Source organism: Carlito syrichta, unplaced genomic scaffold, assembly GCF_000164805.1.
Source record: "Carlito syrichta isolate Samal-C Ts95f unplaced genomic scaffold, Tarsius_syrichta-2.0.1 Scaffold314819, whole genome shotgun sequence".
NCBI classification, from domain to species: Eukaryota; Metazoa; Chordata; class Mammalia; order Primates; family Tarsiidae; genus Carlito; species Carlito syrichta.
In genome coordinates, this window is record NW_007258915.1 from 9,642 (window position 1) to 28,115 (window position 18,474).

Genomic DNA, 18,474 nt, shown 5'->3' on the forward strand with positions numbered 1-18,474 from the left:
CTCCTCCCTAACCCTTTAAGGTAACAGAGAGTGATCAAAACCCAGTATCCAACCTGACATCCAATGCTCACCTGGCCACTGCAGCACACCAGAAGCATGACTGACAACCATACACAGGGCCAGCCAGATGGGGTTCTTACAAGTTGTACCTCTCCACCATGATACAGGGTGAGGAACTGTACCCCTTCCCCTTAGCATTAAGAAAGCTGGGGCAGGTTAGGGCAACCAAAAAAGCAACAAACTGGAAGAGACTCTGAATCACTGGCTTTAACAAAAGGCAAAGCTGTGCTTTACAGATGCATCTGTGGTTTCAAGAAGTATAAGCAAAGAGACTAGACACGAGAAGAGAGGGAAAAAAGAAAGAAGCCATAAACACTTCTGGGGGAATATAATTTTTCCCCAATGTGAAATGCACAAATAATTTAATGTAATGTACTTGATTTTCCCCTCTCAGAATCTGACTTCAGAAAATCAAATTACAAAGTCATCATCACATCCTAGATTTATTACAACTGACCTGCAGGCAAAAGGATAGAACTATTACATAAACACTTCGATTCCATGTATATATCTTAAATAGAGGAGGAATTCAAACAAGAATACAAGATAAAATATTCCAAAGCTCCAAGAAGCAGTTATGTTACTGAGCTCCATTTTTACAGACAAATAAGGCAATATCCCTGCACATTAGCTTTTTGATAATTTTTATACATTTTTCTATGGTACAAGAGAAAAATAACCAGAGCTCACAATGTACAGTTCTTACACTATTTTCACAGTTTGTGAACACTATACACCCTTTTGTTTTAATAAAGATACACTGTAATAAACTCCTTGCCCTTAAGTTTATAGTTTATAATAATCTATGATTAATACACTAAAATTGCCTTTTTATGTGGTCATCCACACAATAGAACGGTCAGATTAGCTCCTGGACAGTCAGAATTGCTTTTATCTCCATTTGCATAATGGCAAAGTGACCCTATGCTGAGCCAGATGGGAAGTTGACAGCAGAGAAACAGATTCCTCTTGAGTCCCCGGGAGCAATGGAGGATGATGGCTTGGGTGTGGTTGAAGGAAGACATAGAGCAACGCCTTCTTTCAGAACACTAGGAAGTCTAAGGTCTAGGATGTCACTGGGGAGAAGACAGGGAAATTAGGCAAGTAGACCAAAGAGATAAATCATTTCTGAATTCTGAAATTTACAGGGATATAACTTTAAACAGCACCATTCTCCCTTTATTGTTGTACAGTATTTATGACTGTAACTCCAAGAGGAGACACAGCAATACCTGCCACGATTTGGTTCTGTAATGGCGTCACCTGCATCTCAGACCATGGTTGTTTCATACTCCAGTGTGCTTGAACCACTCACAGTGCTGCTTAACTGTCATTCAAAGCCTACTGTTCATTCAATGCCAGGGAGGCCAGAGCAAATCCTAATGAGAGCCTGGCTAGGTAAGTGAAGAAGCACAGCAAAAGATAACAGACTTAAATGGTCTCTTAGAATTGCTCTAGGGATTCTGTCTTTCATTTTGTTTTTGTTGTTTGTTTGTTTTGCTGGTAGAATTCCAATTCCAAGAAATGATGGTGAGCTACTAGAGATTCCAGCAGGTAATTAACTTATCTAAAAGACTGCCATTTCAGATCCTCATCTGGCCAAACGTGTCTCTAGAAAAGATGCCTCTTCATCACCTACCACATCAGTTGAGCATCATTATTCTTAGCCTTTTAAACAATAGAGGATGTGGGAGATGTGGGGCTAAAAATTCTTGATAAGGAACATCCCTGGTAATTATATAGGTCTTTAATATAGAAAAAAAGGCAAAACCTTGGATTAAGCAAAGTCATGTTGCAACAACAGACCACAGAGGAAGGGAAAGAGATTCAGAAACTGAAGACCTGGACCAGTGATGGCAAGAAGCAAACAACTGAGATTTGGTCTTTTGCTGCCTACAAGAAATCTTTATCTAATCAATCAAGGCACATTGCTACCAGCTACTTCTCCCTGTTAGTGAGTTATAATGGCTAAAGTATCAGGCTTGGGACCAAGGGGAAATACATAGCTGCTACAAGTTGTTCCAGATAAGATACTAGAATTAAAAACATCTGTAAACTTTGCTCTCCGCACTTTTTTTCTTCTTTCAGTCCTGGTGGTTTGTGGCAGGTGGAACATCAAGTTGGCAGCACACTGAATTCTGAGAATGAAAAATTCTTAGGATCAGCACCTTCTTTGACAAGTGGCAGACTCCTGAGTCTTCCCAGTGAAGAGCAGAAGGACTGGTAAAGGAGAAAAGAACACATTCTGTCCTGTCTCAATATTTTAATGTTCACCTCTTTGAACGTAACATGGTTTTTGGTAAAGATAAATTCATTCTAATTTAACATGATATTTCAAACAGGAAATTTGGCTGAGCACATCGATCCCCAAACATCGACTGTGACTGTAAAGCAACAGAATATCAAATCAGTAAATCTATTGCACTTGGTGAAGAAAGTAAATTCCTCCTTTGTCTCCCAGCTCCAGAAGGCAATGTGTCTCTCGTTGGCTGTGCAAGCTCTTCTCACTCAAGCCCGAGTCTCTATGTTCAGACATAGTACATCCATTACTGTGTCCTTCCAGGATTTGGAAGTCTGACAAAACACCATTCCAGTAGCTGCGTCTCCAGGTTTTGAGTCTATAAATGAATTTAAGATGTGATCTAATCACAGTCAACTTGATCGTACTGACTTCCACACTTCATGAATATGTTCATCACAAAAGAGCAGGATGAGGTCTCTCTGACCAGCACTAACACTGTGTGATCAATCAGGTATTACAAGGATGCACGTTCTAGGTGACAGGAGTATACAGACATGATGGAAATGAACACCAATCTTATTGCACATGGTGTCTGGGCGAGCAATAAAAACACTGTGATACGGGATGAAAATTCTTTATGTCTTGCTTTCTCTCAGCCCTTTTTTTCTAGAGTCTGATGTAGCAGCGGTATCAATCAACATACATGGGAGAGCTGGGGGTAGCTGGCATTTGATCCAGGATTTTACAAACATAGCATGCGACCTCAACGGTACGTTCTTCATACATCAAAATAAAGGGATGTTTCTGCAAGAAAATTGAAAACAGAATACAAGAAGGAAGACATCAAAAGTTGGTATACAAGCCCAAACTGAACATTTTCCAGTTTCTATATGGCATAGAACTGCAGGTACCTAACACACATGGCTGTAAAATGCTGTAGTACCACTAGTTCAGATAGGCAAATACAGCCTTGATTTCATGCAGATATGTTAACGGGTATGTGTGTGGCTAGAAACGATACACAGTGTTATGATTTGGAGGTGCCACCCTGGAAGTGAGGTCTGGAAACTTCTATGTGTAGTAGTTGTTGAGGAAGAGAGTGAAGTTGTTCCTCAGCACAAAATATAGCTGGGGCATTCCACACTACCTGAGTCAAGAAGAACTAAATGAATAGCAGTTGCTATTGGATTTATGTCTGTGCTTGGAGCACAGACATAAATCCCAATCTTCTATTTCCCCCACATGTAGTTTCAATCCTTCTGACCTACACTCCAAAAGAGGCCCAATAGAAACTTGCCCTATGGGCTTCTGTCCTGCACTCTCCAGAGCCTATGGCCCAGTATCTGCTTCACTAACCCACATTTTTATAATCCATCTCTGATAATATTTTTCTTTCACAGCTTCTCTTAGTATGGTGACTGAGTATTTTTACAATCATTGCTGCTTAACCATAAGTTTGACCTAATATCCCCTAATATCCTTGGAAAGCTTGTAGCTAAATGTGACAAACAAATGGGTCTTTTCTAAAAATATTCCCATATTATTAGACCAAAGTACTTTTTTCACTGCCCAGAACAATGTTGCATCTATTAGACACCTTAAAACATCCAAGTTTTATAGGATGAATGAGAACTTTCAAAGAAACATGAACTGGCCATATGATGTAATTTTGCATGTGAGTTTTAATGAAGGCAGAATGAGCACAAATCTTTCACTAAGTTTTTCTTAGGTATGCATTACATATATACAGACTAGACAGTGGAAAATAGCTCCTTAAAGTGAAAGTTGAAATTATTTCAGGGTAATTTTTACAACATGTTAAAACCAAAATTTTCCATGAGAATTTAGCAAGTAAATTAGTAAGAAAATCACAACTATAAATTTTCTCTAAGTATCTTTGTTTAAAAACATTGGGGAAAAAACACTTAATAAGGTCAAGTTGTTTGTCTATGACAGAGAAGCCCATTGTTTGCTTAGTGGACCAGCATGCTGAGAGAATTCTGGGTGAGATGTATCTAAAATTCCCAAAGTCCCTTACTCACCAGAAGTTCTTTATACTTTGGCCTTTTGGATTCATCCTTTGTAAGGCTAAAACATTATAGAAATAACATTATTAAAATGAAGACACATTTATCCAAGTATTTTTCTTTTCACAAATGAAGTATATTATAAATAATCAAATAGGTTTTTTTCCCCTCCTCTTCAGATCCAAAGTAACATACAAAGCAGACAGCCCACTAAACATAGAAAAGCACATACACAAAATTAAGACAACCTATAATCTAAGGATTTAGTCTTAAGATATTTTCAGAGTAGAATCACTAGTGAAAAATTAGAAAAAGTTAACTGTTGAAAACTGACTAAACTATGACATAGCTGCATGGTAGAACGCTACACAGTTAAATATATGAATGCATTATAAGTATAAAATTATATGTGTACATATGTAAGTTTTTATAAATATAATGCATAAATATATGTTTATACATATTTATGCAGAGACCACTCAAGAGAAACCAGCAATCCAGTAATTCTGGGAGGTAAATTATATATGAATTTTTATCAACTTATCCTTAAGTTTAAAAAAATTTTTGTACTCTATATCTCAGTGCTGTGCTCTTTGGTCCAAAAACTTAAAACAAGTTCACTAAAGAGTGCATCAGTATATGAAAACCTCTTCCCTGCTGATATTTTCCCCTTGAATTTCATCTTGCCAAAAGTATTTTCCATTTGTTTGTATTTTCCTCATCTATCTTGGTCCGTACCATAATCACTACTCCACTCCAATCTCAATTAAATTCATTTGTACTATCAAAAGTTAATTAGTTTTGACAACACAGCTCACTTTTGTAAACTCATTGCTCTTTTCCACATCCCACACCTTCCATAGGAGTGCTATGAAATGAAGGACTTCTTCCACTGTTGGATATGCTGCCAGCAGACAACTCTCTATTGTGAGCCTCTCTGGGATTACTGTAGCTGAAGAGAGTCACTTTAGCCTTCCTAGGATGGCCTGTCTCTAGTGATTGATCCACAAAAAGGAATAAAAATCCAAGACCCTCACTGCAAGCTAGGTCAACCCTAATGGCCATCTCAGCTTCAGATTCCATTGAGTCAGCTGAAGCCTTCACTGAGACTGCAATGCAGCTCAACTTCTCCTTCTACCCAGTCTTGCTTCCTTCCCATTGCTAGTTGTTAATTTCAAGATGACTACCTAATCAACTTCCTGCACACTTGTCTCTGTCTCAAATCCTGCTTTCCAGGAATCCAACCTATGACATGCTTCTTCTTTTCTTTTCTTTTTTTTTTTGAGTTGAAGTCTCACTCTGTCGCCCAGACTGGAGTTCAGTGGCACGCTCCCGGCCACCACAGCCTCAACCTGCTGGGCTCCGGAGATCCCTCCACCTCATCCTTCCAAGTAGCTGGAACTATAGGCACACGCTACCATGCCTGGCTAATTTTTTGATTTATTGTAGAGATAAGGTCTCGCCAAGTTGCCCAGGCAGGTCTTGAACCCGTGGGCTCAGGCAATCCACTCACCTCAGCCTTCCAAATCACGGGATTACAGGCTGAGCTACTGAGCCCGGCCTGCTTCTCACCCTTAAACAGCACAGGTTTGAACTACACAAATCCACTTATATGCAAATTTCCTTCTGCTTCTGCCACATCTGAGACAGCAAGACCAACCCTTCCTCTTCCTCCTCAGTTACTCAATATGAAGACAAGAAGGATGAAGAACCTTATGATGATCCACCTCCACTTAAAAACTAGTAAATGTATTTTCTCTTCCTTATAATTTCCTTAATAACATTTTTTCTCGAGTTTACTTTAAGAATATGGTATATAAAACATATACCATCCAAAATATGTGTTAATCAGCTGTTTACATTATAAGTAAGGCTTCTGGCCAACAGTAGGCTACTGATAGTTAAGTTCTGGGGGAGTCAAAAGTTACACGTGGTTTTCTCACTGTACATGGAGTCTGCAATCCTAAAAAATGTATTTCCTCTTTTTTCCCATCACCCAGGTTGAGTGTAGTGGCACACTCACGGCCACCCCAGCGTCAACCCACTGGGCTCAGGAGATCCTTCTGCCTCAGTCTTACAAGTAGCCAGAACGACAGGTATGCATTACCATACCTGGCTAATTTTTTTTATTTATTGTAAGAGATGAGGTTGCCCAGACTGTTCATGAACCCATGGGCTCAGGCAATTCACTCACCTCAGCTTCCCAAAGTGCTAGGATTACAGGCTTGAGCCACTGTGTCCAGTCATGTATTTCCTCTTTATTGTGAATGCTATTTTAGTGCCTTAGTATAAAACTTTAAGACGAGGTTGACAATTATTTTCCCTCAGCAATCTGAAACTACGATTCCTTTTTCCTGCAATTATCGCTGCTAGTAACAAGCTTATTAATTGTCTAATTATCAATCCTTAGTTAAGTGTTCTGTTTTCTCTTCCTGCTGATTTTTGTTTATCCTTGTTCTGTAATTTTGCTTCAATGCATTTAGATATAAATTTACCTTTATTTATCTTACATGGTATAGAGACTTTACTTCTAATCTGAAAATCTAACCTAGATCAATTTTCAAATGTTTCCCCCATGATCTCCTTAATTATTGTTTCTTCATTTTCAGAGATGCTTTCTGTATTGCCAGTACATACATCTTAGAACCTCTCACTCTGCATTCTATTCTCCCTGATTCTTGCCTGCTTTTCATCTATTTTAATCTGTCATGCTGGGGAAATTTCTCAGTTCCCTCTTCCATTTCCCCAGTTTTGTTTTCAACCATTTCCAGTCTAGAGTACATCAAATATGCTGTGTCTTTTATATCAATAGCTATGTTTTCTTTCATTTCCAGGACTTCCAATTAAAAAGTTCTCACTTCCAATCATTTCAGTATTGTTTTATTTCTTTCTCAGTTTTAACTGAATTTATACTTTTGTTTCCTTGAACATTCTAAATATACTTAGTTTCTTTTATAGTGTATTTCAGACTATTCATAAATTTACCTCAACTTAAAGTAAATTCATGTTCTATTTTGTTGGATGCTTTTCTTAGCATTAAACTTTATGTATTTAGAAATTTTGATATGTACTCACTTTGAAAGATGTGCTTACTCTTCATGCATATCCATTCACCTGTTCTACAAATATTTGGGAGCTTACTAAGTACTATGACCTGAACCTGGAGCTACAGATACATCATATAGAGTGGTCTGGCAGTTACCTCTACTTTACAGAACCACCAGTATGGAACAAGTTCCTATAGTAGATCTTTCAAGTTCTAGTCCCATGTTGGTTTTAGGACTATTACAGATCTAATCCTGTGGTTGCAAAAACAGTATCTATATTCTTGCCATTTTGTATCACCACAGTTTGCTTAAAGTTGGGGCCAGGCAGTGACTGGCATGAACACTTATTTCATTCCCCAGATCCTGAACTTCTACACAGTGAGTCTGGTTCCCTGCCCAAAAAGAGCACTTACAGAACTGTGATCCTACAGGAAGAAATGTCCCCGCTGTCACTGCCTGCTTCTGAACCTGGAATACAGCAAGCCCATGGCTTCAGACATACACAGCATTTTATAAGTATTCCTGTTACATTTTTCACCCACACAGATGATTGCTTTCTTTGTAAAACTGCCATGTTTTTCTGTTTCATATATTGGAGCAGAAAATTAAGTCAATATATAAACTCAAAGCTCTCTGGGTAGAAATCTTAAACTACAGACTGTCTTCTGTTTCTGAATTACTGATAAAAGCACATTAGTAATTTGTTATCAGTAATCATATTAAGCTCCATTAGTTAGACTATCCAATAAGGTAGTCATTAGCCAAATAAATTCCAATTAAATAAACAATGTATTTCCTTAGTCACACTGCCACACTTCAAGTGCTAATGGCTACTGCACTGGACAGAGTACACTGTAAAACATTTCCATCATCTCAAAAAGTTCTATTGGAAGAGCTTCAGACCTATTTTCCAGTTTATTAATCTCGCTCCAATTATATCTAACCTGTTTAACCCATATATTGGGTGTTTAAATTTATGCTTTTTATTTCTAGAAGTTGAATTTGGGTTTTTATAATTCTCTGTTCCCAAGCTATTTCTCTTTCTTTAACCTTCTGATCATCTTTTTTCTGTTTCTGATCATTCTAATATTTGAAGTCTTTACAGATCTATTCATGCTATCCATTGTTTCCACTGATTCTCATTCCTTTTGGGAATGTTGAAATTTTGTTATGAACTACTCATAATCCACTTAGAGTCTTTGGGAAAGATTTAGTCTTAGGTTTTTTGCTTCTGCCCACCAATCTAGGGGATGATGGAGGTGTATTTCCAACTAAGGACTTAAAACTAAATTCTTTGCTTTAGGTATTTTGTACAACACATTTATTATAAATTCAGACAGTAAATCCATGTTAAGGCAGGTTTATCATTTTTAAAATTTGCTTTGACTCTTCCTTCCCTCCCATAATTCCTGATTTTACTCAGTTTTAGAGCTCCATAAATTCCTCAGTTTTGTACCACCTCTTTTACATTTTAAAAGATACTTTAAAACACCTAACCAGAATTTTAGTAGTTTCAGTACAAGTAGTGTATCTAATCCAACAAAATAAACTGAAGTGGCCACATTCAGCCTTCTAGAGCTGTTTCTCCACAGCTCTGACTGTGCTCTGGTATTGTTCTCTGTGTTTTTCTCCATTGGTGTGTGTACATTTGTGTGCATGTGTTTTCACTGAAAGCTTGTCAAGTTGTTTTTTTTTTTTATCTTTTCTCACATTACATCTAAATGTAGCTTCCTCTCATCCTTTTAATTAAGTCGGTCTAATATTTTATTCTCAAAACTCATGTTTTTCTTTAAGTAAAGGAAATTTTTATTTTGATTTCTTCTTTGTCCATTATCCGTTAAATAGAATCTCTTGGATTTTTCTTTTATGACTTTTATCATTTACCTTGGGTTAATCTTTTTATCCCTTTATTCTGAAAGATTAACTAAAGGGTGTGGCCTACTTTACAAATTTGGTTACCTGGCAATGGTCAATCTGCTTTGTACCACCATTTCTCCCCACTCAATTCAGAAATCATGTTTACTATTTAAAGATAATGTTTCCTGGATTCAAATTATTCCTTTTATACAACTTTTCTTTCTGACTTTTTTAGTGGCAATTTTACAATGGAATGTTTGTTCAAATTTCTCAGACTGGCACAATTCTCTGGACCACTGACTGTTTTCATTTTTTAGTGATTTTTCTTTATTTCTTCATCCCTAAAAAAGATTAGGGTTTATCATATATCACAAGTTGATCTTGATTATAGATGCAGGTAACTCTGAGAAATAAGTGAAGAGCCATCACTACAGCATCATCACCTTGCAATGGGGTTTATAATAACTTGCACTGTGTTCCCACTCTCTAGTCAACACAGGTGTCCCCATTAGAAATTATTTCAGCCGGGATCGGTGGCTCAGCCTGTAATCCCGTGCCTTTGGGAAGCTGAGGTGAGTGGACTGCCTGAGCCTGCGGGTTCGAGACCCGCCTGGGCAGCGAGACCTCATCTCTACAATAAATCAAAAAATCAGCTGGGCGTGGTAGCGCATGCCTATAATTCCAGCTACTTGGAAGGCTGAGGCGGAAGGATCGCTGGAGCCTAGCAGGTCGAGTCTGCGGTGGCCGGAAGCAGCCACTGCACTCCAGTCTGGGCGACAGAGTGAGACTCCAACTCAAAAAAAAAAAAAAAAAAAAAAAGAAATTATTTCAACAAAGCTTAAGTTTTTCTTTATAGGTCCTTCCTGCCAAGTGTAGGCAGGATTAAATCTACTGCAGAATCCCAGCTGCATGCGAGTCCCAGTATTTTCTCAAGTCATTTTTAGGGTGGAGATTTACTGCCTAATTGTCCCACAAGTTGCCTTTTCTTCCAAGGCTGCTGCCCCAAACTGGGATTGTTTGCAGGTCTTATATCCTCCTGGTGATAGTTTTTTCCTCTGTGTTCATGACAAATTCTGAATTAGGTCAATCCATACATGAAATCAGTCTCATTCACACAGTTTCACAAAAATTTTTCAATAGTTTGTGTTCTTTTCTGAGACAAAGACATTTTCCCTTAAAAAAAAAATCTCATTGGTAAAATCTCATTGGAAGTTAAAATGGGGAAGAATAAATGGGGAGGAATAAAGCATGGGCTGAGTAAAGTCTTATCCTTTTTTTTTTTTTTTCTTAAAAAACTTTTTTTTTTTTTTTTTGAGTTGGAGTCTCACTCTGTTGCCCAAACTGGAGTGCAGTGGCCGCTCCCGGCCACCGCAACCTCGACCTGCTGGGCTCCAGCGATCCTTTCACCTCAGCCTTCCGAGTAGCCGGAATTACAGGCACGCACTACCACGCCCGGCTAATTTTTTGATTTATTGTAGAGATGATGTCTCGCCTGTCCAGAAAACTTTAAATTGAAGTTGATGTATAGAAAAGAACGCAACTCACAAGTACAGAACTAAAATAAAAGTAACAATATTTTGACTTCAATTACTTTATATTAATTCTATCTGCTTTTAACTTTTTTCTTTTTTTGCAATTTTTTAAAATTTAAAGATATGACGTACAGTTCACTGCTTTTAACTTTCATATAAACAGTACCATATATATTGTTTTACATCTTACTTATTTCACTCAACATCATTTGTGATTTGTTGATGCTGATGTAGCAATGGTTCAATCTTCCTTGATGCTATATACCATTGTGTTTAAATAATGCTACAATTTATTATCTGTTTTGCTGTTTATAGATTTTTTTTATCAGTTATTAAAAACATGCTCTTCTGAACATTTTTATGTATGTATTTTAGTGCATGTATGCCTATACTTTTGTTGGGTTATGTGACTAGAACTTGAATTACTGGAGCACAGTTTATACCTTAGCTATATTAGATCAGCTGTATTGGATACTGGAGTTATCCAAAGGGACTGTACTAGTTTATACTACTACAAGTTATGTATGAGACTTCCAGTTGCTTCAGATCCTCACCAACACTTAGGACTGTCAGTCTTTTAAAGTGCAGTCATTCTGGTGATTACAGTGGCATTTTACTGTACTTTTGATTTACATTTTCCTGATTGCTAATAATGCTAAATTAGCTCCATTTAATGTGTGTACTGATCTCTTGAATATTATCTTTTTAAGTGCCTTTCAAGTATTTTGCTATTTTTTATTGTAATTCTTCATATCTGTAAGTGCTCTATATTTCTAAGTATTCTTTACAAATCCTGTGTAAAAGTCCTTTGTCTTTTTTTATAGGTATGAGAAATATCTTCTCTCACTGGGTAGCTTGGCATTTCATTCAGTGCTGCCTTTTAATCAATGAAAGTTCTTAATTTTAATGAAATCCAATTTTATCAATCTTTCTCTTCTGCTTGGTTGCTTTCTTTGTGCTGTTTAAGAAATCTTTATCCAAAGGTAATGAAAATATTCTCCCATGTTATCCTACATGTGCTTTTAATTTACATAATTGAAGAAATGCAGTTTGGCAGAAACAATTCAAAGGGAGGGGAATAGTAAGAAAAGTAGCTAGAGCAATAAACCGAGTTCAGATTATAATTGGTTTTGAAAGCCATGTTAATTTAGACTATTTTAAGACCAAGTGGCAGTGTTTCTCAATCCATTTTTCATTATTTACCATTCTCATCATGAAATGTAAATGCTATAAATATACTGCATATCTGCTTCTATTCTGTAGCCCTTTGAAAGGCTATAAACTACTGTACAATCCAAACTTTTTTGTTTTTACAAAATTTATTTTCACCTCACTGGGGACAATAACACCCTAATAAGAAAATATGCTCTAGGCAGAGAAGTAACATGATAAAAAAGACAACTTTAATAAAAAGAAGAATAAATTGGAACAAGGTAATACTGGATTATAAAGATCAATTAGAAATCTAAATGATTCAGGTTAGAGATGATAGACAGCATCCAAGATAGAATGGACAAATACAAAGTGGCAGAAAGAATGGACAAACATGAAGGGCTAGTACAAGCAAATCATCAAATCAAATATTCTTCAACTATAGACCATGGAACTATGAACTCACCTAGGGAAAACAATGGGACATTGATGTCTACCATCATTATCTATTATGGCACCAAGAAAAACAGAAAAAAAATACATATACAAGTACTACCCACATATAAAACAAAACCAATAAAGAGATCAAAGAATTTAAAAAGAAGAAAGCAACACTGATGAAAGGTTCACATGTGATTATTTTAAATATTATGCTCTATGATTTAGATTTTTCAGCAAATATTTCATTAAAGTGGAATATATAAGATAATTATATTTATGCAATTATATAAACTGTATCTATTGTGTGCAAATTAGTAAGAAATTGATTGTTTTTAAGAAGGAGGAAGCAGTCAGTGTGAGTTACCCTTATGGCCTTTTTCTGCCTAGAAAACCTTGAGGTTGGGGGGAGGAGGTGCGGGATTAGCAGTAGTAGGAAACTGCCATGGGGGAGCACACATCATCAACAAGCATACCTGCATAATGTACATTTGTATACCTAACTCTGAACTGTATTCCACATCTTCAAAATAAAAAATAAAAATAAATAAAAATAAAAAAGAAAGCCTTGAGTTCTCCTCTCCCCTCTGAAAAACCAATGCAAATGTATATATAATTTGGTTAGAGAAGATGAAAGAGACTTGAAAACTAGAGTCAAACAAATATTTCCTGATTATTCAAAAAGAGAAGGACAATGTTAGATCCTGAAATATGTCATATGACCTAGAAAAAGAAACAGCATTCTTGGCAGGAAAAAATTATGAGAAACAAAAAGGGATTTTCAAGATTGAAAAGAAGATATAAGAAATGTTCTGGCTTTTTGTTCATAAATAATATCTTAGATTAAATCATGCTGGATAAATAGAATAGTGATCAAAAATTTTCAAGTGATAACAAAAGAGGTTTATTTAAAATAGAGACTGAAACAGTACAAAGCATGACTATATTACTGCCATATATGCATATATTTATTCCTAGGTGCTGCACACATAGACACACACCCCATAAAAACTATTAAAAAGATGAACAAATATCAACAGATGTGGGGTTCACACCTTCTCTGGAATAAGGTTTCAGTGAGCCAATATACATAGTTCTACCAATTGAACTTTGGGTGTGACCCTACTACATACACCCACTTGTGTTCTGTCATGTCAGAGTAGAGATCCAACTCCTGAATGTCTGATCTGGCAAGATCTTGACTTAGTAAATGCTTCCAGGTAATTCTAGTTAATTTCACTGTGAGAACCCCATCAGAATAAGAGTAGTCTCACCTAACGGTTTAAAACCCAGTATTTCATACACCAGGTACTAGAAGTCTGGAGACAGCAGGTTCTCTAACACCTACAGCTGTTTTCCTATCAACACCTTAGTAGTAGAATAGAGGGTGATGACTCTTCAAGCTAGCTGGAACCATCCATATAGCTACAGTGATCCAGAGTCACAGCTTGGAAGGTAGGGCGATGTGACAAAGGGTCCCCTTCCTCTGCATAAAGTACCGATATTGCTAAGATCAAGTACACCTCACTATTCTCACTATGCATGTTTGAGCATTCATAAATCAAGTACTCACCACAAGTTGACAAAGTTGATGAAACTTGGGGAGAATTCCCTTTCCTCAGAATTACTCAGCTGTGGAGGATCTCCTTTCACCACTTGTGTTAGTTGATCAAATACACTATTCCACTTTGGATAAGGAAATCGGCCTGTGGCCAACTCGTACTAAAGAGAACAAAGAGGAAAAGCAAAATATACTAGACATTATTTACTACCCTTCACTGGTATAGTCATGATAAAAACCTAAACTCCAAGCAAAACGTTTGTAAAAAGTCTTAAATGGAACCTAGGTCAGGCTGGGGTGAAATCTTCAGAAACATGAAGACTAAGTGGAGGTTATATTTAAAAAGCAAGTTATAAAGAATTCTGTATCAACCAAATTCAAGGACTTGGACTAAAGGGGAACACCAGACTTAAAGTCTAGATCATGTCCCCACAATGCATGCTCTTGAGTAGCATCTCGTTCTGATTCCTTTTTTTTTTTTTCTTCCAGTATCATGCTACTGCACTCCAGCCTGGCTGACTCCTTTTTATAAGAAACTCTGGAAGGGTGGTTTTAGAACTTTCTTAGTACAAACTACGTATAAGCTGTCATCTGACTGGATTGTCCAGAACAGTGGTCAAATCCTTTTTAAGATAAAAGAACATATAGCTAACTAAAGCACAATCAGAGCTTAAAGGAAATAATGTGCAAATCCTACTCTATAGCTATTCTGTAGTTACTACAATTTCAATCACAACCAGTTTTTTCTATTACTGAAGAAATCAAATCAAGGTCAAACCCTGTACTCTGAGACCCTATAAAAGGCTGGGGACAGTATCTCTAAAACACATTCTAAGAGCTCTGAAGAGTCTTATGTACATATGTCTGAACCCCATTAAATGTTAAAAACATTCCTTAATAATTAGTGAATCAGTCTCATCTTTCTCTCATTCTGTTTTAAAAATGATGAAAAACTACAAATTAAGCTTTTTCCAAAAAACACACCTGAATTTGCACTGTGGCATAATGAATCCCATTTTATGTGCATTGACAGGTAATTCATATATGAGGATGAGGCTCCAAACTTATTATAGAGGAAGACAGCACAAAGGAAGAGAGAGAGCACTACCTTAGAAGACTGATTTAGTTTCCACAAGATGCCTCCCTCCAGCATCAGTTCACTGTTGTCTCCAATTACACACATGTATGTGTACAAAAGCAAGCAGAGGCATGCACATGCACACACACACATCCACACACAGCCAGAAATGCATTCCTTTGGCTTAGATTTATTTTTGTTAAAATTACACATGCTTTGGATGATGTAAACCTTATTGGTTATTCACAGCATTAGGAATAACTTCATTAGATTTTTCCTTGAGGACAGGTTTTAATAAGAGAAGGAAAAAGCTGAATACCATAAAGTGAAGGATTCAGGATCTTAGAAACTAATTTTATAATTTTTATAAGATTTTCCCTATGAAAAATAAATTATGAAGCCATTGTAAATACTGAATACCTTGCTTTTAAAACAGTAAGGTTTAGCAAAATGTACTTAAAGAAACTTCCTAAAAATGTTTCTGTTAAAACTTTTTACAAAACAAAACTTTCTTTTTGTAAGAAAGTATGTACTTGCTTTTTAAACATAATTGATTTGGTCATAGATAGGTATTTTTAAAATCATAACTATACTTATATGCAAACAAGACATTAGCAAGAAGCAACAGGTCTTGCCGCAACCTTAGGGCCAGTCACCAGACTTAAAAGATACCCAAGATTCATGTTCTCACTTGTCTAAAGAAGAAAAAATTCCTACTTCTTTAGCTGGTGGGCTTCATAAACAGAAAATACTCCAGGAGGTATTTCCCATATTTGGTCACAAGGGCAAATAAAACACATTCTCTGCAGAGGTGAGCTATTAGCCTTTAACTCTGTACAAAGAATCCTTTAGGCTTAGTAATGTGACTTATTAAGAATAACTAAAAAGGGTATGTGCTTCTTATCACAGGGAGAGGGTCCCAGAACCATATAATGCCAATAAACAAGTGGAGATTACTTAATAAGCTACAAAGAAAACTCACTGCTCTGTACCTCTGTGGGGATTTAGGTAGCACAAACTGAAAATGGGAGAAAACTGAAAGGAACAGGTTTGGACTGCCTACCTAAAAGGACAGACTCATCTAGGGATAGAAAATTCACCTTCAATCTGGAGAAAGCTATAGAAGCTACCCCAAATCAGAAAAACCTAGCAAACCCTGGTAGAATAGTGATCACAAGAAAATAAACCTAAAACTTCAAAGCAAAATTTGGTAAAAAGGAAACAAGCAAATAAAAACACTGCTACAGATTGAATGTTTGTGTCTCCTCAAAATTCATTTTAAAATCTAATCCTCAATGTAATCTAATCCTCAATGTGATGGCATTTAGAGGTGAATCTCTGGAAAGTTATTAGATTGTGAAGGTGTAGACCTTATGAATGGAATTTGCACTCTTACAAGAAAGAACCCAGATGATTCCTTGGCCCCTTCTGCCACGTGAGAATACAACAAGAATATAGCTATTTATGAACCAGTAAGCAGGCCCTCACCAGCCACCAAATGTGTCAGTGCCTTGACCCTGGATTTTCCAGCTTCCAAAACTGTGAGACATTAATTTCTGTTCTTAATACATTCAAAAGATCCTTTCATAGTATTTTGTTAGAGCAGCCCGAACTAAGATAGATACTTTTAAAATGAAACCAAAGTTTCAATACAGCCCATAGTCTACTAAAGAAGAGTCTACTTAATTTGCTTGCTTGTTGCCAATTAAGTAGCTTTCTTATTGCTCTTTCTCAGTATTGTTCTAAGATAGAACTTTCATTTATTTTATTTTATTTTATTTTGAGTTGGAGTCTCACTCTGTCACCCAGACTGGAGTGCAGTGGCCGCTCTCGGCCACCACAGCCTCAACCTGCTGGGCTCCTGCAATCCTTCCGCCTCAGCCTTCCAAGTAGCCAGAACTACAGGCGTGCGTTACCACGCCCACTGATTTTTTGATTTATTGTAGAGATGAGGTCTTGCTGCCCAGGCGAGTCTCTAACCCGCGGGCTCAGGCAATCCACTCACCTTAGCCTCCCAAAGGCACGGGATTACAGGCTGAGCCACGGAGCCCAGTTAGAACTTTCATTTAGAATTACAATATAGATAGTTCTTGTCCCTCAACAACTAATTACTTTCAGTTCATTCACTTGTGACTTTTCCATTTAGTGAATAAAAAACTCCAAGTAGAAACTATTAACCGTATATAAAAATATGTATACTTAATACACACACTATATACAGTATTACTGGACATAGTACACCTCGCTTGAGATAGGAGGAGCCTATGTGCCTTCATCACTGAATTGAGTGCAGGTGAGCTGCCCTCCCTGTTTCCATTCTTAGTGCAGTTGCTGACTCCTATTATCTGTGGCCAACACATCTGGCTACAACATTAAAGGGTCCTAGATACATCACAAAACATTGAAAGAATTAATCAACTCTTGACTTGATTTTTAAAGTAAATATAGGCTTTTTTTTTTTCAATAATTAGAAATTTCAGACCCCAGGATTATAGTCATGACAGGAAAAAAAAAAAGTGGACAAAATCAAATACTCAGAGAAGTCATTCCTATGTGGGGTGGAAGTCTGAATAAATTTTCTTTAATTTCTAAATATCTTATCATTACACAACTATGACAAGGTTGATTCAACATAAACATACCAATGTGATCCCCAAACTCCAGACATCAGAGCGGACATCATATCCTTGTCGTGATGCACTTGGGTCTATTCTTTCAGGCTGCAACACAAAAAGAAGTGTGAATCATTAATTATGCTTACCCTCAAAAACAGGTAAATGGAAACATTAGCTGGGCAGGTAGCCAGCATATTCCTACAGGAATCTATGCCTAGGGTCAGTTTGAAGTAATAGAAAGCCATCATAATATTAAAAACGAACAATAAAAAACTTAACTCAGTGGCTACTTCCACAAAAGGAACACCAAGCAATGTAAAAGTCCCTCCCAAAGACCCACAAGCTTTTACAAAGCTGAAGTTAGGAAGAGACAGAGGGAAATAAAGGAAGAAAACTGGAAAAAATAAAGAATTACAAGGTCAGACAAGTGGCGATTAGTGGTAAACAGAAAAAAAAAAAAAGAAGAAGAAGGAAAGAAAAAGACTAAGTCTTCTGATTTTACAAGTCTTTGTTTCAGTGGAGAAAGTCATGCGGTATTTTTGAGGCACAAAAGCAAAACATGGGCTAAATTTATTACAATTATTCCACCCATTCTTCACAATAATGTTAAATTTATCACTATGAATATCTTTAAAGATAACTACTAGTCATCTATAGCCAAATTAAAACACTGCCAGTATAGTAACATCCTGTAAATGTGCAGCAAAAATCATTTATAATAATTTCTGTGAAGAAAGCATCTTTACAGTTGCTTGAGACTAGGGACCATCACTTATATGGTGTATCAGGGATAGAGAAGAAAAGAAGAGTAAGTATCTTTGGTACACAGTTGACAATGGATCCTTTGCTAAGGCTGAAAGTAACT

At 36.7% G+C, this 18,474-nt stretch overlaps 1 protein-coding gene across 2 annotated transcripts in view; it reads right to left on the reverse strand.

Moving 5' to 3' along the window:
• Positions 1–405: 405 nt before the first annotated feature.
• Positions 406–18,474, reverse strand: part of MAP2K4 (mitogen-activated protein kinase kinase 4) — a 107,674-nt gene continuing 89,605 nt past the window's right edge. For both annotated transcript variants that reach the window (XM_021705918.1, XM_008072028.1), the window contains exons 7-10: positions 17,637–17,714; positions 13,929–14,077; positions 4,345–4,390; positions 406–3,106 (exon numbers count right to left, since the gene is read on the reverse strand). In XM_021705918.1, the coding sequence (XP_021561593.1) occupies positions 2,993–3,106; positions 4,345–4,390; positions 13,929–14,077; positions 17,637–17,714 (387 nt within the window). In that variant the 3' untranslated portion in view covers positions 406–2,992. The remainder of the gene's footprint in view (positions 3,107–4,344; positions 4,391–13,928; positions 14,078–17,636; positions 17,715–18,474) is intronic.